At 43.1% G+C, this 24,993-nt stretch overlaps 2 protein-coding genes across 2 annotated transcripts; both read left to right on the top strand.

The window, feature by feature from the left end:
* LOC132485955 (ubiquitin carboxyl-terminal hydrolase 1-like) lies at positions 1-2,375 on the top strand. Its single transcript, XM_060092582.1, is given in 2 exon segments — positions 1-141; positions 143-2,375. Coding segments are annotated over 2 exon segments (2,346 nt in total). The 3' UTR covers positions 2,348-2,375.
* A 16,878-nt stretch (positions 2,376-19,253) lies between these two features.
* On the top strand, positions 19,254-21,628 carry LOC132485954 (ubiquitin carboxyl-terminal hydrolase 1-like). Its single transcript, XM_060092581.1, is given in 2 exon segments — positions 19,254-19,394; positions 19,396-21,628. Coding segments are annotated over 2 exon segments (2,346 nt in total). The 3' UTR covers positions 21,601-21,628.
* The last annotated feature ends 3,365 nt before the right edge of the window (positions 21,629-24,993 follow it).

Genomic DNA, 24,993 nt, shown 5'->3' with positions numbered 1-24,993 from the left:
ATGCCCCGTGTCATACCTCGTGAAAGTAATAGGCTTTCAAGAGGTAGTCCCTCAAAAAAACCCAGACGTCCCTTGAAGTTTTTTCAGAAGAAGGAAACCAAGAGAGCCTTGGATTTCACAGATTCTCAAGGAAATGAAGAAAAAAACTTCTGAATACAGAGGATCTGAAATTGATCAAGTTATTCCTGCAGCACAGTCCTCACGTGTCAACTGTGAGAAGAGAAAAAACTTGTTACCGTTTGTGGGACTGAATAATCTCGGCAATACTTGTTATCTTAATAGTATACTTCAGGTATTATATTTTTGTCCTGGTTTTAAATCTGGAGTGAAGCACTTATTTAACAGTATTTCAAGGAAGAAAGAAGCCCTAAAAGATGAAGCCAGTCAAAAAGCTAAGGGAAATTGCAAAGGAGATTCTTCAGTAAGTTTTGAACTAATATGCAGCTTACATTCCTTGATCATTTCAGTCGAACAGCTTCAGGCTAGTTTTCTCTTACATCCAGAGAAATATACTCGTAAACTTGCTACTCAGCCAAGGCGACTACTTAACACACTCAGGAAACTCAACCCTATGTATGGAGGATATCTACAGCATGATGCACAGGAAGTATTACAGTGTATTTTGGGACACATTCAAGAAACATGCCACCTCCTAAGAAAAGGAGTAAAAAATGTGGCAGAGTTATCTACTAAGGTAGAAGAAAAACATCAGAAAGAGGAAATGAGTGGCCATAACAGCATGGAGATGGACAGTATGAGGCATTCTGAAGACTATAAAGAAAAACTGCCAAAAGTACATGGGAAAAGAAAAAGTGACACTGAACTTGGTAACATGAAGAGAAAAGTTAAAGTCTCTAAGGACCACCAGTCTTTGAAAGAAAACCAGAGACAAACCAGATCAAAAAGAAAAGCTACCGTTGATTCATCAGATATTCCTGCTAAAATAATCCCCCAGTACATTTCTGAAAATGAGAGTGCAAGACCCTCACAAAAGAAATCAAGAGTTAAAAGAAACCGGTTCAAGTCTACAGCTAAGCAACCCAGCATTATTTCTAAATCCTTTAGTCTGGGTAAAATAACAACCAACCAAGAATCCAAAGGACAATCTAAAGAAAATGAATGTGGTCTTGAAGAGGACATGGGGAAGTATGAGAATGATAATACAGCTGATGGTTGTGGACTTCAATCTCCAGGGAAGAACGTTATGCCTGTGAAGGAAGTTAAGCCCATCAACAAAGGTGCAGAGCCAATTGGTTTTGAGCTGGTGGAGAAATTATTTCAAGGTCAGCTGGTAATAAGGACTCGTTGCTTAGAATGTGAAAGTTTAACAGAAAGAAGAGAAGAGTTTCAAGACGTCATCGTACCAGTGCAAGAAGATGAGCTTTCCAAAGTAGAGGAGAGTCCTGAAAGTTCTTCAGAGCCAAAACCAGACATGAAGACCCTGAGATGGGCAATTTCCCAGTTTGCTTCAGTGGAGAGGATTGGAGGAGAAAATAAATATTTCTGTGAAAATTGCCATCATTATACTGAAGCTGAACGAAGTCTTTTGTTTGACGCAATGCCTGAAGTTCTAACTATTCATTTGAAGTGCTTTGCTGCTAGTGGCTTGGAGTTTGATTGTTATGGTGGTGGACTTTCCAAGATCAACACTCCTTTACTGATACCCCTTAAACTGTCACTAGAAGAATGGAGCACAAAGCCAACCAAGGACAGCTATGGATTATTTGCAGTTGTGATGCATAGTGGCATTACAATTAGTAGCGGGCATTATACTGCTTCTGTGAAAGTCACTGACCTTAACAGTTTAGAACTAGATGAGGAAAATTTTGTGATCGACCAAATGTGTGAAGTAGGTAAGCCAGGACCATCGAACAAGGAGGAAGCAAGGGGTGTGGTCAAAAACTATGACGATGAAGAAGTGTCGATTAGAGTCAGTGGAAATACCCAGCCAAGTAAAGTTTTGAACAAAAAAAATGTAGACACTCTTGGACTTCTCAGAGGACAAAAGACTCAAGCAGATTATGAGTTATTCAACAAAGCATCTCATCCTGATAAAGTTGCCAGTGCAGCATTTGCTGAAAATAGAAATTCTGAGACTAACAATACTAATGGGACCCATGAATCTGATAGAAACAAGGAATCCAATGACCAAACAGGCATTAACATGAGTGATTTTGAAAACAAAATTTCATATGCAGTGCAAAGCTTAAAGGGGTATGAGGGGAAGTGGTTGCTTTTTAATGATTCTCAAGTGAAAGTTACTGAAGAGAAGGACTTTTTGAATTCTCTTTCCCCTTCTACATCTCCTACATCTACTCCTTACTTGCTATTTTATAAGAAATTATAGAGTGAGTGTATTTTCCTTGTGTGTATATTAAACATTGGTAAATTGATTACATCAAAAAGTCTTTAGCTTATCTTTTGAAGCTATTGGATATTATTGGTCTCTCTAGGTTTCTATATAAATAGTGAAATCTGAGTTATTGAAAACCATGTTGATTTTTAGAATTCCTTTTCCTTAGTGGAGACTAGTGATTGATGCATTAGCTTCTGGGAACAAACTTGTATAGGTTCTTAACTGAATTATTCAAAATGGAAGCATGTAAACACTTTGAATTTACACCTATCTTTTGTGTTTGCTTTTTCAAATAAAGTGCTTGTATTTTTATCTCCCTATTTTGGAGTAATCATCTACATGATGTTTACAGGTTCTGTGGTTTTTCAGCTAAGAAGCAGAATCTCATTTCAGTACATTCACTTGTGTAAGTCGTGCAGCCAGGTCTTTGATGGGCTGTATTAGAGGCACGTGTGTGAACAGCTGTCCCATCGGTTTGCTGCAGCTGTTAAATGAAGTAATGCATGTAAAATGCTTCGTATAGTTTCTGGCATTCAGTAGCCCTCCGAAAATATTGGCTAAAGTATTACTAAGGAGAGTTCTATAACCTTGATAGCCAAGAGTCACCATGAGCTTGACTCAAGGGAAGTAAGAAAGACAGATCATTGGCTGGGGTGTTGAACCGCATGGAAGAAGACAAACGCTTTACCATAGAACTTGACGCCAAGCTTTAATAACATAGCAAAATAGGCCTGGGGAAAGAATCTGAAAGTGCACAAAACAGAGGATCACAGTGTCATTTGAAGCATGACTATGAAAAGTGCCACTGGCTGTAGTTGACAGACCAGCAGACCCCTGCACCCACTCTGCGGGACTTTGCTCTGCATTTGGCACCAGCCAAGTAGCCTCCTCTCTAAAGGGTCAGTTTTGCAAGTGCCCACCCGCCTCCCATGGCCTCGCCCTGTGCTCAGAGAAGGCCATAAACTATGTTGGCCAAGTCAGCTTGTCATTTCAGGATAGAATGCATTAGGTTCTCCCCCAAACTCAATGGGTGGAAGAATCATAAAACAAGAATTCAGGGGTCCCTGAAGCTCTGCACTTGTGTCAACAGGCCTGATTTGTATCTGAGCGGGTGAGCATTTATAGCCTCTGATTTGCCACTGTGGAGCTCACAATTCCAAAAGCTGAGGCTCCTGTTCCCCACCCAGCCTCAGTTATGTTTATGTCACCAGCTTCTGAGGCGTCATCTGCTTAGTACTGCACTTTTGAACAGGACCAAGAGACCACGCTGAGCCATGAAGTCCCCACAGCTATCACTCCTATGTCCTGGCAGACACACCTACGTGACCTTACACAAGTTAGATAACCTTTCTGGGCTTAAGTTTCCTCATCTATGAAACTGAGATAACAGTAATAATAAAAGTTGTGTCATTATTAGGCAGCTAAATGGTAACGTTGGTTAAATGCTGGGCTTATTACAGGCACTTAATACAAATAAGTTTATTCTATTACATTACATTAAATACATTATATTATATTATTTCATCTCATCATATCTCATCATATCATACATCATATTATTATGATGCCATTTGGGGAAGCCTCCATTAGTGCGTCCATAACAAAAAGATGTCAAAATGACTCAAGATTAGGAAAAGCTTCTCCTCTACTGCCTCATGTTCAAGACCAATCTACAAGGAATCAATTACTGAATATTTACTGAACACTCCCCTGTGTGCTAGACACCATACCGGACTCCGTGTAGGTACGGAAATATAAGACTCAGGGTCATCCCAGCTCTCAGCAAGCTTATTACACAGTTGAAAGTAGAAGACACATGAAACAATTAGGCCTCTGGGTGTTAATGAATTCACATAAATACAGATGCCCCAAGCTGCTGATTTGGGTCTTCATTCTTCCCGCCCTAATACTCAGGCCTCCCCAGGTATATCTGGGCATCCTCAGGTATAGTTAATATGTTCATGTCCCCCAATATTTCCATCCAAGCCAGGGGTCCAGGTCTCCTACCCACTCCTCTGGCCTCAGCTGTTTCTTTCTGGAGCTTCCCTGAGTCTAAAGCCCCTGTCATCATGGTCTGTAGCAAACAGGCGGGTGCGGGGACACAGCTGCGCTCACTGCCCTCTGTCCCAGGCCCACGCTGTCTTTAGCGTAACTTTAACTTAACGCCAAACCTTTAACTGCTGTTCCATTTCCATTTTGTGGGACCAGGTCAGGACAGAAGCCACAGGACCCTTCCTCCCTTTGCAGTTCCTTCCCCCTTACTAAGCTCCTCCTCCAACCACAAAGCCCACCCCTCATTCACGACAGCTCAGGAAAATAGACAACCACACAGATTCTGTTCTCCTATCACCACAGCAGTGACCCTGTTTGCTCCAAGCTAATAATAACTAATGATCATAATAGCAGCAGTAAATGCCATTTGCTCTAAGGTCATTTCATGTATTATCTTATTGAACTCTCACTTTAACCTGTAGAATAGATTTTATTTGTCCATTTGGTAGATGAATAAATTGAGGGTCATACAGTCAAGTAGTGGGTTCAGGGTCACACTACCTTGTATGTAAGAAGTAAGTAGTAGTTCTGGGGTTTAGTCAGGCTCACATGACTCCAGAGCTTTGAACCACCCCCACGATACTGTCTCTACGTGAGCACACCGCTGTCAAGACAAAGACAGTTGGGCATTTCAAGTATTCCTGAACCAGCTTCAGGACGCTTGACTCTTCTTGGAGCCATGGAAAGAATAGAGGTTCCAACCCAAGTTTTGTTGCTATACACCTTGGCCAGGTCAGTTTCCTCACCCGAACTGGAGATTTATCAAATTTCCTCCAGCCTTGTTTTAGCTTCACAGTAAAACTGAGGGGAAGGTACAGAGATTTCCCATATACCCTCTGCCCTCACACACGCACAACTTCCTCCATTATCAACATCCCTCACCAAAGTGGTCCGTTTGTCGAAATTAATGAACCAACATTGAGACATCATAGTCACCCAAAGTCCATAGTTTACAAGACGGCTCACTCTAGGTATTATACATTCTATGGGTTTGGTCAAATGTATAACGACCTGTATCCACCATGACGGTATCATACAGAGTAGTTTCACTTCCCTAAATATCCTCTGTGCTCCATCTGTTCATCCCTACCCACCTCCCAACCCCTGGCAATCACTGTTATTTTTACTGTCTCCATAGTTTTGCCTTTTCCAGAATGTCTTACAGTTGACATCATACAGTGTGTAGCCTTTTCACATTGGCTTCTTTCACTTAGCCATATGCATGTAAGTTCCCTCCATGTCTTATCATGGCTTGATAGCTCACTTCTTTTTAGCTATGAATAATATTTCATTGTCTGCATGTACCATAGTTCATTCATTCACCTACTGAAGGACATCTGGATGCTTCCAAGTTTTGGAAGTTATGAAGAAAGCTGCCATAAACATACATGTGTGGGATTTTGCATGGCATAAGTTTTCAACTCATTCAGGTAAATAGGATATGTGATTGCTAGCTCGTAGAGTAAGGATACGTTTAGTTGTGTAAGAAACCACCACCTTGTCTCTCAAAGGGGCTGGAACCATTGTGCACTCCTACCAACAGCATGTGAGAGTGCCTCTCGCTCTACCTCCCCACCAGCAACTGGTGGTGTGAGTGGTCAAGAGTCGGGGCATTCAAACAGGTATTGTGTGGTATCTCATTTTAATTTGCATTTCTCTGATGACATGGGATGTGCAGCTCTTTTCAGGCTTATCTGACATCTGTATATCTTCTTTGGTGAGATGTCTATTCAGATCTTTTCTCCATTTTTAATTGGGTTGTTTGTTCTCTTGTTGAGTTTTGAGTTTGTTTTTCTCTTTTTATATTTTGAATAATGACCCTTTATCAGATGTGTCTTTTGCAAAACACATATTTTCTCCCAGATGGTGGCTCGTCTTCTCATTCTCTTACCATTCTCTCACAGAACAGAAATTTTTAATTTTAATGAAGTCCAGCGTCTCAGTTACTTCTTTCATGAATAGTGCCTATGGTGTTTACCTAAAAGGTCATCGCCATACCTAAGGTCATCTAGGTTTCCTGCTATGTTGTCTTCTAGGAGTTTTATAGTTCTGCACGTTACATTTAGGTCTGTGATGCATTCTGAGTTAATTTTTGTCAAGAGTGTAAGGTCTGTGTCTGGATTCTTCTCGTGTTTTTTTTTTTTTTTTTTTTTTTTGGCATGTGGACATCCATTTGTTGAAAAGATTATCTTTCCTCGGTTGTATTGCCTTTGTTCCTTTGTCAAAAGTCAGTGGACTATAATTATGTGAATCTATTTCTGGGCTATCTATTCTGTTCCATTGATCTATTTGTTTCTTCTCTTGCCAATACCGCACTGTCTTGATTACCGTAACTTTATAGTAAGTCTCGAGGATAGGTAGTGCCAATCCTCTCCTTCAATTATCGAGTTGGCTAGTGTGGGTCTTTAGCCTCTTTATATAAACTTTAGAACTAGTCTGTCAACATCCACAAAGAACTTGATGGGCAGCCCTGATTTTAACAATGTATTTTTCTGGGAGTTTGCCCAGTAGCCAGCATCCAGAGCCCTTAGTCTTCAGTAGGCTGAATTTGGGTCCTTCTTTTCTGGACTTGGGGAAAATGTTTGGATTTTTTAAGTTCCTTGTGTTTGCACATTATGTGCCTGAGCCCAATTCATGAAATGTAATCACAGACATAAAGCAGGCATCCCAATAGCATGAAGAAGAAAATGCTGGGGCTGGCGGTGGTGGTTAGCCCTCACCATAGCATTAACATTCATTGTCATCAACATCATAAAAGAAGCTTGTATTCATCAAGTACTTACTAAGTGCAAAACCAAGATCTCAGTCCCTTACATGGGTCATGTCACTAATCCTTCCAATCACCCTCTGAGGCAAATACACGTATTACCTTCAACTGAAGAAACAGAGTCTCTGAAAGATTAAGTAACTTCCCCAAGTCACACAGGTAGTAAGCGGTGAAGCTGAGATTCAAACCCACTCTTAATCCCTAGATTGCACTCATTCTCACTGGCTTCCCCTTTCACCCTGGGGCAGTGATGCTGACCATCCTGGGCCTGACATTCCAGCTTCCTGAAGGACAGCCCAGGTCAGCTCATCATCTTACACTGAATGGGAAATCCCACAGACAACTACGCTTCCTGAGAAATCCACTCTACTCTAGTTCCTTGAAACCCTTTTTACAAAACCCACATAGTATTTGAGAAATGGAAGCTTAAGCACCTTCTCCTCCTCCATTCCCCCCCTTTCACCTGCTTCCCCACAGGATCCAGTTGGTTATAAACCTCGCTTGCTGTTGATTTACCTCTTAATAAGCCCTATCTCCTCTCAGAAAGCCATTTAGCACTGCACCACTTAATTTCTCCCCAAGGCAGAATCTGCCAGGTGGAGTCTTCGTCCCCAGCCACGTCGATCTGTCTTATTTTGAAGCAGCAGTGAACATGCCACAAAACTAAAATAGCAATCAGTTCCCAGGTGTGGACTCACTGAGCAGGGAAATGACCAGGAGTGTGTGCATGTGTCCACCCGGGGCAGCTGTTCTGAACGGGCTGGATTAACCCAGGAATGACTCCCGAAGGTGGCTCCCAGCCAGCTGTGGCCACATCTGGGCATCCCTCAATGCAGCAGCACGCCGCTTTTCTGCCTCAGCCGGATTCAGCCACTCAGCACCTCCTCGGGCTGGACGCCCCAACCCTGGAGCTATGCACCCTTGCCTTTTCCACAGTTGAGGAGACAAAGTGGGCCCCCAGAGGATCAGGAAACCAGCACAGAATAACCCAGTGCAAGAAGGAAATGTCCCTGATGTCACTTTTTCTTATTCCACAATTCCTATAAAATCTGTCTCTGATTCTATAATATTACTACATTTGGGTCAATATAAATATAAAATTCTTCAAATTTTGTACCAGCTAAATTACTAAATTATGTCCCCCCAAAAAAATTTTGAACACCCCAAAAATCATGTTGTTCCCATAACTTCAGTGCTCCTGGACACACACGACAAGATGTGTGCCTGGAGGTGTATGTGCCTCTGTTTGAGCAGCACGACCCGGACATGGGCAATCTCTGTTTTGGGGAGGGTAAGCCTACAACAGGGATGAAGAGTGTCCCTTCACCACTGCATGTCATCCTAAGGAAGAGAAGATGACATCTAAAGGAAAGACAGGCGATTATTAACAGGACAGCAGTACTGGACAGGACCTCCCAGGGACCCAAAGAATAATAGAAAGAAAACAGAGACCAGTCTGACTTAGAGCTTCTTGTGTGGTTCCATTGACCTTGCGATACCTATCATCATTATGGGAATTGACAAGTCAGCACTCCAGCCAAACTCACAGAAGTGACTGCTCATAAACACACACACACACACACACACACACACACAAATATACACACACATGTATTTCATAAGTTCATCTGCATAACATCCATCGTCCATCCCATTAATAATTCACATCCCATAATATGCAGTGGAGCCCTTTATTAGAAGGAAGAAGAATGAATATCAGTGTTCACGGGTGGAGGAGCACTGGCCTTGCCTTCAGTATGTCTATGTATGTAGCGTTCCCAACTAGCTTTTGCAAACCTTCTGGTTTGAACCAGTGTGCTCTGGAAGTGTTGGCAGTCAGGATATTGTTCACAGTCAAAGGTGTGCTCATTGAATCTAATCTCAATACCGGCCAGATTGCTGAGATTACAGCAAGCAACCAATGGTGGGCCATCCCCAAAGGCATTACCCAATACGGCAGAAGTCAAAGGGCAGAAGTGTAAAGACAAGTTGAGTGATAATCCTTTATTCCTTGGAGCAATTTTGCTGTAATATTCAAGGATCCTTTTTTCTTTAAAGTGTCCTCTCAAAAAGGAAAAAAAAAAAAAAAAGCAATAGAGAAAGCCTCCCTCCTTCACCATACAAGATTCCTTTTCCAATGGAGAGTATCTGCCATTCCCATTTCTTTAAGTAGCTTTATATTTGGACATTGAACAGGTGTTCCCAAGGCTGCTCTAAAGAAAAAACAACAATTCTTCCCTGAATCAACAGGTAAATGTTTTTCTGAAATGACAGCAAGAAACAGATCTGGGGGGACTGTCTCTATTTTTCATGGTAAAAAATAATAAAAATAAAAATAATAAGGTAGAGCAGATGATCATCTGCTCTAAAATAAGCTGAGGGAATGAAAAAGTGCTTAGAAACCTGTTGCATCCTTTTTCCATTAAAATAATTATTATTAAAATGCTACAGATGCACTGCCCACAAAATGCTCACAAGTGGTCCCCGTTTGGGTGATACTGCCCACGGTTAACCAGTGGCTGCTGCACTGGGCTCCCTAGAGCATGGGCACTTCCACAGAACTCTGTGGGTCTTTACAGTTACAAGACTGCTCCCTAATTGTAATCCCTGATTATTTTATGGACTCTGATCCCATCTTCCCTTGGTTGGCCTTCCAAAAGTCTTCCAGATGGATGTGCATGTATTTCAGGAAACTGGGCGAGTCCTTTGCAAGGATCTTTTTGACAAGGAAAATGGGGTCTTAGGAGGGCTTGCTTGGGGTTCTCTAGAGGGCCCCCAAAGAAAGGAGGAAGGCATCAAACGCTTATCCTCCTCAAGGACTTTTACGAACTCAGAGGAGAAAAGTGAAATTTGTCACGTCTCTTTCTCTGTGGAAGAGTGGTCTTGTCATGCCCAGGGCAGCTCAGATTCCAACAAAAACAGAAGCGGTAACATGTCCAGAGAGGCTGGAGCATCAGTGGAGAAAAAGAGCAAAAGAGAGCCTGCTTCTCCAGGCCTGGATGGGCTCAGAGGCATCCAGCTGCAAGCCAGCTGGACTTAGTTTAAAAGACCACGTGTGGAATATTGGTTTGGTCCCAGATCCCACATTTTAAGAGGAACATTTCCAAACACAGCCTTAGTCAGAAGAGCCCTCTCCTCTAAGACAGACCTTGAAGCTGTGTCACACAGAATAACTGAGGGCACTTGGAAAGTTAAATTTGACTTGGCAAGTCCAAAAGGCTTCAAAAGACACTTGATGAATACTTTTAAAGTAGTTTTTTAGGGCTTCCCTGTGTGGCGCAGTGATTAAGAATCCGTCTGCCAGTGCAGGAGACACTGGTTCGAGCCCTGCTCCGGGAAGATCCTACATGCCTGGAAGCAACTCAGCCCGTGCGCCACAGCTACTGAGCCTGCACTCTAGAGCCCATGAGCCACAGCTACTGAAGCCCGGGCACCTAGAGCCTGTGCTCCGCAACAAGAGAAGCCACCACAATGAGAAGCCCGCGCACCGCAACGAAGAGTAGCCCCTGCTTGCCACAAGTAGAGAAAAGCCCACGTGCGGCAACAAAGACCCAACACAGCCAAAAATAAACTAAATGCATTAAAAAAAATATATATATATATATATTTTTTATGGTAGAAGATGGAGTAAATCAGATTGCCTGGGAGAGCAGAATTAGTTCAACATTTGGCTAATCAGAAGGAAGAATTTCGTAAAATGAGGGCTCTTAGAAATGGAATGTATTCCCTTGGGGAGTAGCGAGTCCTTCTGCCAGGGCTATAAAGCTGATGCTGCCATGCCACGGGAGAGGAAAGAGGGGAATGATTTCCAGGAGGTAGGATATTCAAGCAGTGAAAACTGGGTTTTGTGTCAAGTTGGACCCAGACTTGGGGTCCAGCTCTGTTTTTGTAAGGCCCTGGGATATTTCTCTTGAACCCTCAAGTTCCTCATTATGAGATGGGTATAACGTCTCCTCCAATGAGTTATTATGCAAGTAAATGAAGTATTCATTCACCCTAGTGCTTGGCACGGAAGAAATGTTAAATTCACGATTGTTGCTGCCCCTGTTATTACCCAAGCTTGATAAATTGGATAGGAAGAGAAAGTACATCATTTTCTCAGATTTCTTTAGCCCTCTGATCCTGTGGTCACTGTGGGGCCCATCCTATCAAAGTTCCTGGTGCCATCTTCCTAATTCCCTGCTTCCTATTTCAGCACCACTCCACATCTTCCTAGACAATGGTCTATATTCTCACCTTTCCCACTGCCGCTCGCCACCCACAACCAGAAGCAGTCTTTCCTATACTCCATTCTTTTGTGACCCTGCTTTCTACAGCGATAACTGGGTATTCTAGGAAGTGATGTATATTAAGAATACTATGTTAATATGACTATATAATCACCTTATCCTTTAAATTTTTTCTCCTGCTAGAAAGCAAGGGCTGAGCACAGCAACCAGTCAATAGCCGACAGTCAATCAAAAGTCTACATGGTCAGAAGGAGGGATCTTTCCTAGTGGGATTCTATAGATCATGCTTTGCTTTTCTAGGGACGATGATAGTGGTCATTTGGGGCGAGGTAGAATACAGAGCAGTCCTGTGACAGGCTGCCTGGAGGATGTTAGGTGCAGGGGGACCTTTTCCATTCACTCATTCATGCTCTGGAGAGCTTTAACATTCACTCTGCCCCTGTCTTTCTCCAACCCCAGAAAAGAGCAGAGCTACACGCAGAAGTGCTGGAAGGACGTGCAAGTGGGGGACTTCATCCAAATGCAATGCAATGAGACCATCCCAGCCGACACACTCCTTCCTCCTCTTTTCCTCGGACCCCAGTGGGATCTGTCATCTGGACACTTCCAACTTGGATGGAGAGGCAAACCTCAAACAGAGGCGTGTTGTAAAGGGCTTCACACAGCAGGTAGGGCTCTTTCTAAGATCTTCAACTGGAATGGCGAAGGGAAGATGCCAGCCAGTTCTACTGGGAGACTTTATTTAATCTGTTGTGTAGAGGAGAATGTAGTAGATGCCTCCTTTTCCCAGGCACTTAGGTACACTTAATCTTCCCACCAACTCTCTGAGATGGAGATCATCCCCTTCTCATGGATGGGGAAACTGAGGCTTGGGAAAGGTAAAGCACTTGCTGAAGGCCTCAGAATCCTTAAATGGGGGCCCCCTCCATTCAACTGAAGAAACTGTGCTTTCTGCTCTAAACCGAGGAGTCTAGTATCTGCTCAATGACTCAAGACCAACCCATTTTTCTGTGCTTATCCAATCCTGGCTCATCCTGCCCAGCTCAGCTTCAGCAATTTCTCCTTCCATGAATGTTTTCTAGTACTCCTTTGACTGCAGCATAAAAGCAGCAAGGTATCATTAACTATTTTTCCATTTGTGTAGGTCTTACCTTCTCAACAGTACTGAAACCTCTTTAAGGACAGGGAGTGATCATCAACATTTTAATTTAATCCCCACTTTACGTGTGTGATACCCTGGATATCATGGAGGAATCATGACTGTTTGGTGGTGAAGAGCCCAGGCTCTAGAGTCTGGCAGAGCTGAACCCAAAGCCCAACCCCACCATTTATTAGCTGTCTCACCTAAGGCAAGTTATTACCCTCTCACACCTTCATTCCCTCATCTGGAAAATGGGCACAAAAATAGTACGCTCTCCATAGGCTGTTTCTGAAGACTGAATTGTTACTGAGCCAAACTTGGTTCCGCTTTTGCCCACGTGCAGTAAAGCCAGTCTACTGACACTGGGTCATAGTGAAGGAAAACGCAGCATTTATTGTAAGGCTCCATACAAATAGTCTGGGACAGCTAGTGCTCAAAAAGACTGAACTCCCTGATGGGTTTCAGGAAAACATTTTTAAAGGCCAGCTAAGGGAGGGGGGGGTCACAGGGTATGTGATCTCCTCGTGCACAATTCTCTGATTGGTTGATGGTAAGGGAACAGGGTGGTGTCACAGGGTTTATCAATCCACAGGCGCCATTAGGTCTTGGGGCTATGTGCTCATGGTCATCAAAGAGTTAATATCTTCCATTTGATGGGGGTTTTCATGTCTGTCAAACAACTCAGGAAATGTGCATCAGATACTATTATCTAGGTACTTCAGAAAGGAACTAAAGCAAGGACTATGAGGGAGAGGTCAGCCCCAAAAAGGCCCCATAAGGTCCTGCTCGATTATAAAATAATATGTACATGAATTACTTAGCATGAAGCTAGGCACATAGTAAGTAAGAGACCAGTAAATAGTTGGCAGTAAATATCAATGGCGTTCATAGGCAATATGCGTTGACTGATCAAAACTGGGTGTGATATTCCAGTTTTCCATTAAAATTCCCCTTGAAAGTGTTGATTTCCCATCTGGTACCTTGCTCTATGCATGGAAAAGAATAAAATTCTATCACTCCTCTTCATCCTGACAACCTGTGGCTAGGGAGAAAACGAATGAATCAGGGGATTTAGAAGAAGGAAGGCAAGTGGTTCATTCCTCAGAGATGCTCATGAGCTAACGTTTCGTTATCTAGACAGAAACTTCTCAAGAGAAGGCCACTCATCATACCTCACTTTGCCTCTCTCAAAGCCCCAGATGAACAGTTCTCATAAAATCGCTTTTCTATGACTGAACTCTGTTCTCTCATCCTTACAATGGGAATACTAAGAATGGCTCTCCCACAGTTGTGCTGTGTGATTCACGTGAGATAAGGAACGTAGAGAACAAAGTAGAGGGTTTGCTGCATTGCAGATACACAGTGAACGGTCTATGGCTGCTACCTCGGCTACAGTTCCTACAGTGGGGATGGAAACCACCACGACCACCGCGCCGTCACCTTGCTTCGTGGTTGTGATAGTGGCTCGGTCCTCCCATTGGTGTCCAGGCTCTGTTGAGTCAATCACTGCCCTGGGGCTTGGCGTCTGAGTTTTCTCTCCTTTGCTTGTCCTTGTCACACTCACCCAATCATCCCAGTGTTTACAAAAATGTAGGGCGGGATCTGGGTAAGCTCACAGCGCCATTCTAGACACAAAATAATCTATTTCTTGGCTCAGGGCCCTGTGGGCTGCCCTCTAGAGCAAAGGTTTTCAAGCTTTTTTAACCACAAGTCACGATAAGAAATACATATTGCACACACACACCTATCCACATGCACATGTGGGTACGTGTGTGAGTGTGTAAGACTGCCACCTCAGTCATACTGCATGCAAAGGACGCTGAAACTTTCTATTCTATTCTATCGGGTTTTGGTTTTTGTTGTTGTTTTAATTTATTTATTTATTTATTCATTTCTTTATTTTTGGCCGTGTTGGGTCTTCATTGCTGTGCACAGGCTTTCTCTAGTTGTGGTGAGTGGGGGCTTCTCTTGTTGTGCAGCACGGGCTCTAGGCACTTGAGCTTCAATAGTTGTGGCGCACGGACTCAGTTGTGGCTTGTAGGCTCAGTAGTTGTGGTGTGTGGGCTCAGTAGTTGTGGCACGCAGGCTCTAGAGTGCAGGCTCAGTAGTTTTGGTGCACGGGCTTAGCTGCTCCGCGGCATGTGGGATCTTCCCGGACCAGGGCTCGAACCTGTGTCCCCTGCATTGGCAGGCGGATTCTTAACCACTGCGCCACCAGGGAAGCCCCCGTTTTTGTTGTTGTTTTAAGTTCTAGGAGCAGCAAAACGTGTGTGTGTTTGTAAATCTACCCTTCAGCTGGCCCACCCCAACATCCTCACCATAACTCTAAGTCTTTTACTCTTTCTCAGGCAGTTATTTCGGCACTGTTGAGGTTCACCCAGTCCCTTCTCTTTTTTGCCATTGGCAGTGGCTCCCAAGCTGTTTCTTGTATATTAATTAGTCTGATAGTTTGGGATTTGACTAGAATGAAGAGCTGGATGAAAGGGTCATTCACGCTCCACTGCTATAAACCAGCTAATTCAAGTTAATCACATCTCTCAAACTCTAACCCTAAATTCTAATAGGGTACTTGGTGTCATGACTTACCAAAATAAATAAATTCACTTGTAAAGGGAACAAGATTTATTTGATTTTGAAAGTTTCCAGAATTCTCTATTCTATTTCACTTCTTGATTCTGCCCCTCACTTTGCTTAAGTGTGCTTTTCCAGTTCTATAAGAACAGGGATAAATAGTACTAATAATAATGCCCTTTTTTAAAGCTCTTATATACATATAAGGTAAGTGAGGCACAGAAACGTGAAGTAACTTGCCCAAGGTCACTAAGCTGGGAAGTATTGGAACCAGGATTCAAAGGCAAGTTTGTCCAGTCTCAGCACTTAAGGTTTGCAGTAGCTCATCTCCCTGGTCCTTTGACTCTCACCCAGACTTTACCCAGAAGTGCTTACTTGAAAACACACATTTATCGTTTTCAATATTCTTCCCACATGTAAGTAACAAGCAGCAGGAAGAGTAAAAGCAGGCCTAGCCAGCTCCCCGGGGAGGAGGAATTTTAGCTGCTCTTTGCGACCTTGCCTCTCCCTTATGGCTTCAGTGCAAAAAGATTTCTGAATATGGACAGAATTCTCTTCTGACTAACTCTATATAAAATATTTCTCAAGTGTGTTGAACAAAGATGTTGATGAGAGTTGCAAGAAAAATACATGGTGCACTGTCCTATACGATCAGAAGGCAATAGGTTACAAGTCTTCCAACAGTGTGTCCTGCAGAACTTCTCAGATACTTTAATAAAGGGCAAGGGAGGGGCAGGGAGGTACTAGTATATAAGATTTCTACTTATTGAACCACAGAAACCTTGTATTCCAAGGACCATATCCCAGGACCACTACAGGAGAGGCGGGATCCCAATGTAGAAATGTGCCTTAAACGCATTGAAGGTGTTTTGGATGTATCATAACCATCACAGGGAGAAACTGTTTCATATACACATGCATCCTTCCCCATTATCATCACCAAATTATGATTCACGGGGACTGAGTAGTGGTCTGGGCATGCATATTTTTTAAATGTTCTCCCGGATGATCTTAATAGGAACCTACCACTAGTTCATCAAAAACCTGTATGATAAAGGCAAGGTGTTACTTCCAAAAAACACTCATCATAATAATGGGAATAAAGCCACCATCTACAGGAGTCTTACATGTTTTGCCCATATTTTCCTTTGTCCTCATGACCATCCTGTGAGGGGGACATCACTACTCCATTAGACAGATGAAAACCCTAAGGTACAGAAAAGGCAAAATTCACCACTTGTCTCAGAGAAGATTTTGAACACCTGCAAATGTGGTTTGTTTGTCAATTTAATACCTTAAATAATTAGTATTAATGACTTTTTTTAGCTTGTTATTCCTATTGGCTATGAGACTTTGATTTTGCCCAAAGGGGGTTTTTACTAACCTCAGAGATTTCTAGAAACTCCCAACCCCACACCATATACCCACAACCATTTTCACTGCTGTGTTCTGTTCATCCAGAGTCAGCAAGACAAACTTTGTCCCAGCTCCTCTAGATCAGCACTTCTCAAGGTGGAGTCTGCCAAACCCTTATCTCAAGAGATAGTTCTTAAAAGACAAGGTCTGTGGTCCAATCTGATTAGGAGGCCGGAGTCCTGTGGACCCCTCTTGGAGGTTCCAACGTCCATGAACATTTTAAGGTCTCGGAGAAGACCTAGAGGAAGGAGGCCAGTTAAACTTTCTTTAACCCGGAGCTTTCCAAACTTATTTAACCTCAGAACCATCTGGGGCACAATAATTTTTCACCTTCATATGGAAACTTGAACACATTAATCTACATTGTGTGGAACACAAGTGATCACAACAGGTGAGGAATGACCGAGAGGCTGACCATCCTCATGGCTTAGACAGCTCGTCCTTGCCTTTCCTGTCTAGGTTCAGAGGAAATTATAAACATGAGAGAGCTTCTCAAAAGGATCTTTCCCCTGTGACACAGCACATCATTCTCAAGGTTGCCAAAGAGTTAGTTTCAAAATCCATTTCCCAGAAGGCAACTTGGACCAAGTCAGGTTTCGCGGGTTTTTTGTGTTTTTTTTCAATTGGAACTTTTATCATGATGGGCCATCTTTACTTTCACACCATTATTGACCTGTTCTTGAAAGATTTATTCCTACATCCCATTGCTGGGAAAAGGACAGAAAAGGAAGGAATACAAAATTAGGATTACGCCGAGGTCTGCAGAACAGGCAAGAGGACTTCATTAGAGAATTAAATTGTACAGTTTTCTCTTTGGGGACATTTTTGACACCTGAAATCACTTCTTTTGAAAAAAATTATTAATTGAAGTATAGTTAATTTACAATATTATTTTAATTTATGCCGTACAGCAAAATGAGTCAGTTCTACACATATATACATTCTTTTTTCATAGTCTTTTCCATTATGGTTTATCAAAGAATACTGAATCTAATTCCCTGTGCTGTACAGTAGGACCTTGTTGTTTATCAATTCTGTATATAATAGTTTGCATCTGCTAATCCCAAACTCCCAATCCATCCTTCTTCCACTGCCCCCGGCTTAGTAAAATCTCTTCTTTAAAGGGGTTCCAAGATGGGCACTAGAGATTTGACACCTGAAAATAAGTATGTGCCATTTATTTTGGTAGATGGAACATTTACCAAAGCCAAAGAATCAGAAATGAATTCTTCCAATTAGTATTTCAGAGCAGTTCTCCTAGTTATCTTTTGTCCAAACCACTGAAGCCCAAATCCTACTGAAGTGTGTGTCAGATCATTGCCCAGTGACAAGGAATTTGAGACACCAAGTTGACATGGACCAGCCTCTTCAGCATCACCCGAAAGCTTGTCAGAAACGCAAAATTTCAGGCCCTGCCCCAAACTAAACCAGACTCTGCAGTTTAAGAGATCCCCAGGTGACTCATGTGCAATTGAAGTTGGAAAGTACTGGCCTAGAGCACCACTGATTAATGTGATAATTGTGCCTATCTGTTTTATTGCCCACGTGAAAGATTCTTAATTGACTCTGCCTTTTAACTAGCTTGTATTCCACTGATGGTTAGTGCTTTTAGGCCATTTGCTCAACTAAAAGGAGCCATTGTAACCTGGATCCTCCGCAGTGAATGTGTGTGCTGATTTAACATATTTAGACAGGAGAGCACTTTACCTACGGAGTTGAGGTGGGATGGGGAATTATCTGTCACCATCCCAGTTCAGTGATGATGCATCCTGAATGAAACAAAAAGTCTCTGCCTGTCCATTCAACTTGTCTGCCCTGAGGACCAGAGAAGAATCCTCTTTCCTGGTGGATTTGATAATGGGACTGCCCCTAGTGGGCTGTTACACATTTTCTTGAAGAATGATACTTAGGGCGAGCTGCCCGTGACGTTGCCTGCGCTGTTTGAAACTGCAGAACCCGTTACCAGCTTGGGGCAACTACCGTTCCGGCTGGTTCCGGAGCCCGTGCGTGCCAGGAGGGCTAGTGGCGGTCGTGAGGTGGCTCTAGCCTTTCGCGTCTCTGCAGCCTGGAGACTAGGACCGGCACTTTCGTAGGACGCCACCTCCAATCGCAGCGCTGGCGCGGGCGGAGGCTAAAACACACGAGTCCTGAGACTGAGGAAAATGCGCCAAGTTCCCGTCGGCGGCGTCGTGGGGAAGACCCCAGCGGTTCGGGCGCCGGGCGAGCGGAGCCGCTTCTGGCGCTCCTTGCCGCCCTGGGGCGGGGACGGGGGCGGGGGCGGGGGCGGGGGCGGGCGCGGTCGGGCGCCGCTTCGGGGATGTAGTCGGTGCCGGCGCCCAGGCAGGACCGAGCCGCAGCCCGGGTTCCCGCTCTTGAGAGCGAATGGTCACTCCCCTGCGGGGAGGGCGATCCGGCCAGCTTTTCCGTGGGTCGCGGGCCCCCCCGCAGGCTCGGGGCAGGGGCTCACCTGTCGCCCCCGCCCTCAGCCCGGTTAGACTCGTCGGCGTCACCGCCGCGGACCTCGCGCTCTGGGCCATGACCATAGTTACGGGAGAAACATTGGTGATGTCACAACCCCCAGTGATAAGGACAGCCAGGAGCAAGAAATGGTATAGCAGGAGATACGGCGCCTGGTCAAATGTTATATTCTAGATATGCTTGGTGATTACAGGGTCCCTGTATAAATGAATTCTCCTCAACTCCTTGGGATTTGAAGAGAAAATGCCCCGTGTCATACCTCGTGAAAGTAATAGGCTTTCAAGAGGTAGTCCCTCAAAAAAACCCAGACGTCCCTTGAAGTTTTTTCAGAAGAAGGAAACCAAGAGAGCCTTGGATTTCACAGATTCTCAAGGAAATGAAGAAAAAAACTTCTGAATACAGAGGATCTGAAATTGATCAAGTTATTCCTGCAGCACAGTCCTCACGTGTCAACTGTGAGAAGAGAAAAAACTTGTTACCGTTTGTGGGACTGAATAATCTCGGCAATACTTGTTATCTTAATAGTATACTTCAGGTATTATATTTTTGTCCTGGTTTTAAATCTGGAGTGAAGCACTTATTTAACAGTATTTCAAGGAAGAAAGAAGCCCTAAAAGATGAAGCCAGTCAAAAAGCTAAGGGAAATTGCAAAGGAGATTCTTCAGTAAGTTTTGAACTAATATGCAGCTTACATTCCTTGATCATTTCAGTCGAACAGCTTCAGGCTAGTTTTCTCTTACATCCAGAGAAATATACTCGTAAACTTGCTACTCAGCCAAGGCGACTACTTAACACACTCAGGAAACTCAACCCTATGTATGGAGGATATCTACAGCATGATGCACAGGAAGTATTACAGTGTATTTTGGGACACATTCAAGAAACATGCCACCTCCTAAGAAAAGGAGTAAAAAATGTGGCAGAGTTATCTACTAAGGTAGAAGAAAAACATCAGAAAGAGGAAATGAGTGGCCATAACAGCATGGAGATGGACAGTATGAGGCATTCTGAAGACTATAAAGAAAAACTGCCAAAAGTACATGGGAAAAGAAAAAGTGACACTGAACTTGGTAACATGAAGAGAAAAGTTAAAGTCTCTAAGGACCACCAGTCTTTGAAAGAAAACCAGAGACAAACCAGATCAAAAAGAAAAGCTACCGTTGATTCATCAGATATTCCTGCTAAAATAATCCCCCAGTACATTTCTGAAAATGAGAGTGCAAGACCCTCACAAAAGAAATCAAGAGTTAAAAGAAACCGGTTCAAGTCTACAGCTAAGCAACCCAGCATTATTTCTAAATCCTTTAGTCTGGGTAAAATAACAACCAACCAAGAATCCAAAGGACAATCTAAAGAAAATGAATGTGGTCTTGAAGAGGACATGGGGAAGTATGAGAATGATAATACAGCTGATGGTTGTGGACTTCAATCTCCAGGGAAGAACGTTATGCCTGTGAAGGAAGTTAAGCCCATCAACAAAGGTGCAGAGCCAATTGGTTTTGAGCTGGTGGAGAAATTATTTCAAGGTCAGCTGGTAATAAGGACTCGTTGCTTAGAATGTGAAAGTTTAACAGAAAGAAGAGAAGAGTTTCAAGACGTCATCGTACCAGTGCAAGAAGATGAGCTTTCCAAAGTAGAGGAGAGTCCTGAAAGTTCTTCAGAGCCAAAACCAGACATGAAGACCCTGAGATGGGCAATTTCCCAGTTTGCTTCAGTGGAGAGGATTGGAGGAGAAAATAAATATTTCTGTGAAAATTGCCATCATTATACTGAAGCTGAACGAAGTCTTTTGTTTGACGCAATGCCTGAAGTTCTAACTATTCATTTGAAGTGCTTTGCTGCTAGTGGCTTGGAGTTTGATTGTTATGGTGGTGGACTTTCCAAGATCAACACTCCTTTACTGATACCCCTTAAACTGTCACTAGAAGAATGGAGCACAAAGCCAACCAAGGACAGCTATGGATTATTTGCAGTTGTGATGCATAGTGGCATTACAATTAGTAGCGGGCATTATACTGCTTCTGTGAAAGTCACTGACCTTAACAGTTTAGAACTAGATGAGGAAAATTTTGTGATCGACCAAATGTGTGAAGTAGGTAAGCCAGGACCATCGAACAAGGAGGAAGCAAGGGGTGTGGTCAAAAACTATGACGATGAAGAAGTGTCGATTAGAGTCAGTGGAAATACCCAGCCAAGTAAAGTTTTGAACAAAAAAAATGTAGACACTCTTGGACTTCTCAGAGGACAAAAGACTCAAGCAGATTATGAGTTATTCAACAAAGCATCTCATCCTGATAAAGTTGCCAGTGCAGCATTTGCTGAAAATAGAAATTCTGAGACTAACAATACTAATGGGACCCATGAATCTGATAGAAACAAGGAATCCAATGACCAAACAGGCATTAACATGAGTGATTTTGAAAACAAAATTTCATATGCAGTGCAAAGCTTAAAGGGGTATGAGGGGAAGTGGTTGCTTTTTAATGATTCTCAAGTGAAAGTTACTGAAGAGAAGGACTTTTTGAATTCTCTTTCCCCTTCTACATCTCCTACATCTACTCCTTACTTGCTATTTTATAAGAAATTATAGAGTGAGTGTATTTTCCTTGTGTGTATATTAAACATTGGTAAATTGATTACATCAAAAAGTCTTTAGCTTATCTTTTGAAGCTATTGGATATTATTGGTCTCTCTAGGTTTCTATATAAATAGTGAAATCTGAGTTATTGAAAACCATGTTGATTTTTAGAATTCCTTTTCCTTAGTGGAGACTAGTGATTGATGCATTAGCTTCTGGGAACAAACTTGTATAGGTTCTTAACTGAATTATTCAAAATGGAAGCATGTAAACACTTTGAATTTACACCTATCTTTTGTGTTTGCTTTTTCAAATAAAGTGCTTGTATTTTTATCTCCCTATTTTGGAGTAATCATCTACATGATGTTTACAGGTTCTGTGGTTTTTCAGCTAAGAAGCAGAATCTCATTTCAGTACATTCACTTGTGTAAGTCGTGCAGCCAGGTCTTTGATGGGCTGTATTAGAGGCACGTGTGTGAACAGCTGTCCCATCGGTTTGCTGCAGCTGTTAAATGAAGTAATGCATGTAAAATGCTTCGTATAGTTTCTGGCATTCAGTAGCCCTCCGAAAATATTGGCTAAAGTATTACTAAGGAGAGTTCTATAACCTTGATAGCCAAGAGTCACCATGAGCTTGACTCAAGGGAAGTAAGAAAGACAGATCATTGGCTGGGGTGTTGAACCGCATGGAAGAAGACAAACGCTTTACCATAGAACTTGACGCCAAGCTTTAATAACATAGCAAAATAGGCCTGGGGAAAGAATCTGAAAGTGCACAAAACAGAGGATCACAGTGTCATTTGAAGCATGACTATGAAAAGTGCCACTGGCTGTAGTTGACAGACCAGCAGACCCCTGCACCCACTCTGCGGGACTTTGCTCTGCATTTGGCACCAGCCAAGTAGCCTCCTCTCTAAAGGGTCAGTTTTGCAAGTGCCCACCCGCCTCCCATGGCCTCGCCCTGTGCTCAGAGAAGGCCATAAACTATGTTGGCCAAGTCAGCTTGTCATTTCAGGATAGAATGCATTAGGTTCTCCCCCAAACTCAATGGGTGGAAGAATCATAAAACAAGAATTCAGGGGTCCCTGAAGCTCTGCACTTGTGTCAACAGGCCTGATTTGTATCTGAGCGGGTGAGCATTTATAGCCTCTGATTTGCCACTGTGGAGCTCACAATTCCAAAAGCTGAGGCTCCTGTTCCCCACCCAGCCTCAGTTATGTTTATGTCACCAGCTTCTGAGGCGTCATCTGCTTAGTACTGCACTTTTGAACAGGACCAAGAGACCACGCTGAGCCATGAAGTCCCCACAGCTATCACTCCTATGTCCTGGCAGACACACCTACGTGACCTTACACAAGTTAGATAACCTTTCTGGGCTTAAGTTTCCTCATCTATGAAACTGAGATAACAGTAATAATAAAAGTTGTGTCATTATTAGGCAGCTAAATGGTAACGTTGGTTAAATGCTGGGCTTATTACAGGCACTTAATACAAATAAGTTTATTCTATTACATTACATTAAATACATTATATTATATTATTTCATCTCATCATATCTCATCATATCATACATCATATTATTATGATGCCATTTGGGGAAGCCTCCATTAGTGCGTCCATAACAAAAAGATGTCAAAATGACTCAAGATTAGGAAAAGCTTCTCCTCTACTGCCTCATGTTCAAGACCAATCTACAAGGAATCAATTACTGAATATTTACTGAACACTCCCCTGTGTGCTAGACACCATACCGGACTCCGTGTAGGTACGGAAATATAAGACTCAGGGTCATCCCAGCTCTCAGCAAGCTTATTACACAGTTGAAAGTAGAAGACACATGAAACAATTAGGCCTCTGGGTGTTAATGAATTCACATAAATACAGATGCCCCAAGCTGCTGATTTGGGTCTTCATTCTTCCCGCCCTAATACTCAGGCCTCCCCAGGTATATCTGGGCATCCTCAGGTATAGTTAATATGTTCATGTCCCCCAATATTTCCATCCAAGCCAGGGGTCCAGGTCTCCTACCCACTCCTCTGGCCTCAGCTGTTTCTTTCTGGAGCTTCCCTGAGTCTAAAGCCCCTGTCATCATGGTCTGTAGCAAACAGGCGGGTGCGGGGACACAGCTGCGCTCACTGCCCTCTGTCCCAGGCCCACGCTGTCTTTAGCGTAACTTTAACTTAACGCCAAACCTTTAACTGCTGTTCCATTTCCATTTTGTGGGACCAGGTCAGGACAGAAGCCACAGGACCCTTCCTCCCTTTGCAGTTCCTTCCCCCTTACTAAGCTCCTCCTCCAACCACAAAGCCCACCCCTCATTCACGACAGCTCAGGAAAATAGACAACCACACAGATTCTGTTCTCCTATCACCACAGCAGTGACCCTGTTTGCTCCAAGCTAATAATAACTAATGATCATAATAGCAGCAGTAAATGCCATTTGCTCTAAGGTCATTTCATGTATTATCTTATTGAACTCTCACTTTAACCTGTAGAATAGATTTTATTTGTCCATTTGGTAGATGAATAAATTGAGGGTCATACAGTCAAGTAGTGGGTTCAGGGTCACACTACCTTGTATGTAAGAAGTAAGTAGTAGTTCTGGGGTTTAGTCAGGCTCACATGACTCCAGAGCTTTGAACCACCCCCACGATACTGTCTCTACGTGAGCACACCGCTGTCAAGACAAAGACAGTTGGGCATTTCAAGTATTCCTGAACCAGCTTCAGGACGCTTGACTCTTCTTGGAGCCATGGAAAGAATAGAGGTTCCAACCCAAGTTTTGTTGCTATACACCTTGGCCAGGTCAGTTTCCTCACCCGAACTGGAGATTTATCAAATTTCCTCCAGCCTTGTTTTAGCTTCACAGTAAAACTGAGGGGAAGGTACAGAGATTTCCCATATACCCTCTGCCCTCACACACGCACAACTTCCTCCATTATCAACATCCCTCACCAAAGTGGTCCGTTTGTCGAAATTAATGAACCAACATTGAGACATCATAGTCACCCAAAGTCCATAGTTTACAAGACGGCTCACTCTAGGTATTATACATTCTATGGGTTTGGTCAAATGTATAACGACCTGTATCCACCATGACGGTATCATACAGAGTAGTTTCACTTCCCTAAATATCCTCTGTGCTCCATCTGTTCATCCCTACCCACCTCCCAACCCCTGGCAATCACTGTTATTTTTACTGTCTCCATAGTTTTGCCTTTTCCAGAATGTCTTACAGTTGACATCATACAGTGTGTAGCCTTTTCACATTGGCTTCTTTCACTTAGCCATATGCATGTAAGTTCCCTCCATGTCTTATCATGGCTTGATAGCTCACTTCTTTTTAGCTATGAATAATATTTCATTGTCTGCATGTACCATAGTTCATTCATTCACCTACTGAAG

Source organism: Mesoplodon densirostris, chromosome 3 (assembly GCF_025265405.1).
Source record: "Mesoplodon densirostris isolate mMesDen1 chromosome 3, mMesDen1 primary haplotype, whole genome shotgun sequence".
In the NCBI taxonomy this organism is placed as follows: domain Eukaryota; kingdom Metazoa; phylum Chordata; class Mammalia; order Artiodactyla; family Ziphiidae; genus Mesoplodon; species Mesoplodon densirostris.
The sequence above is the reverse complement of the archived record's forward strand: the minus strand, read 5'-3'. Positions and strand labels throughout refer to the sequence as shown.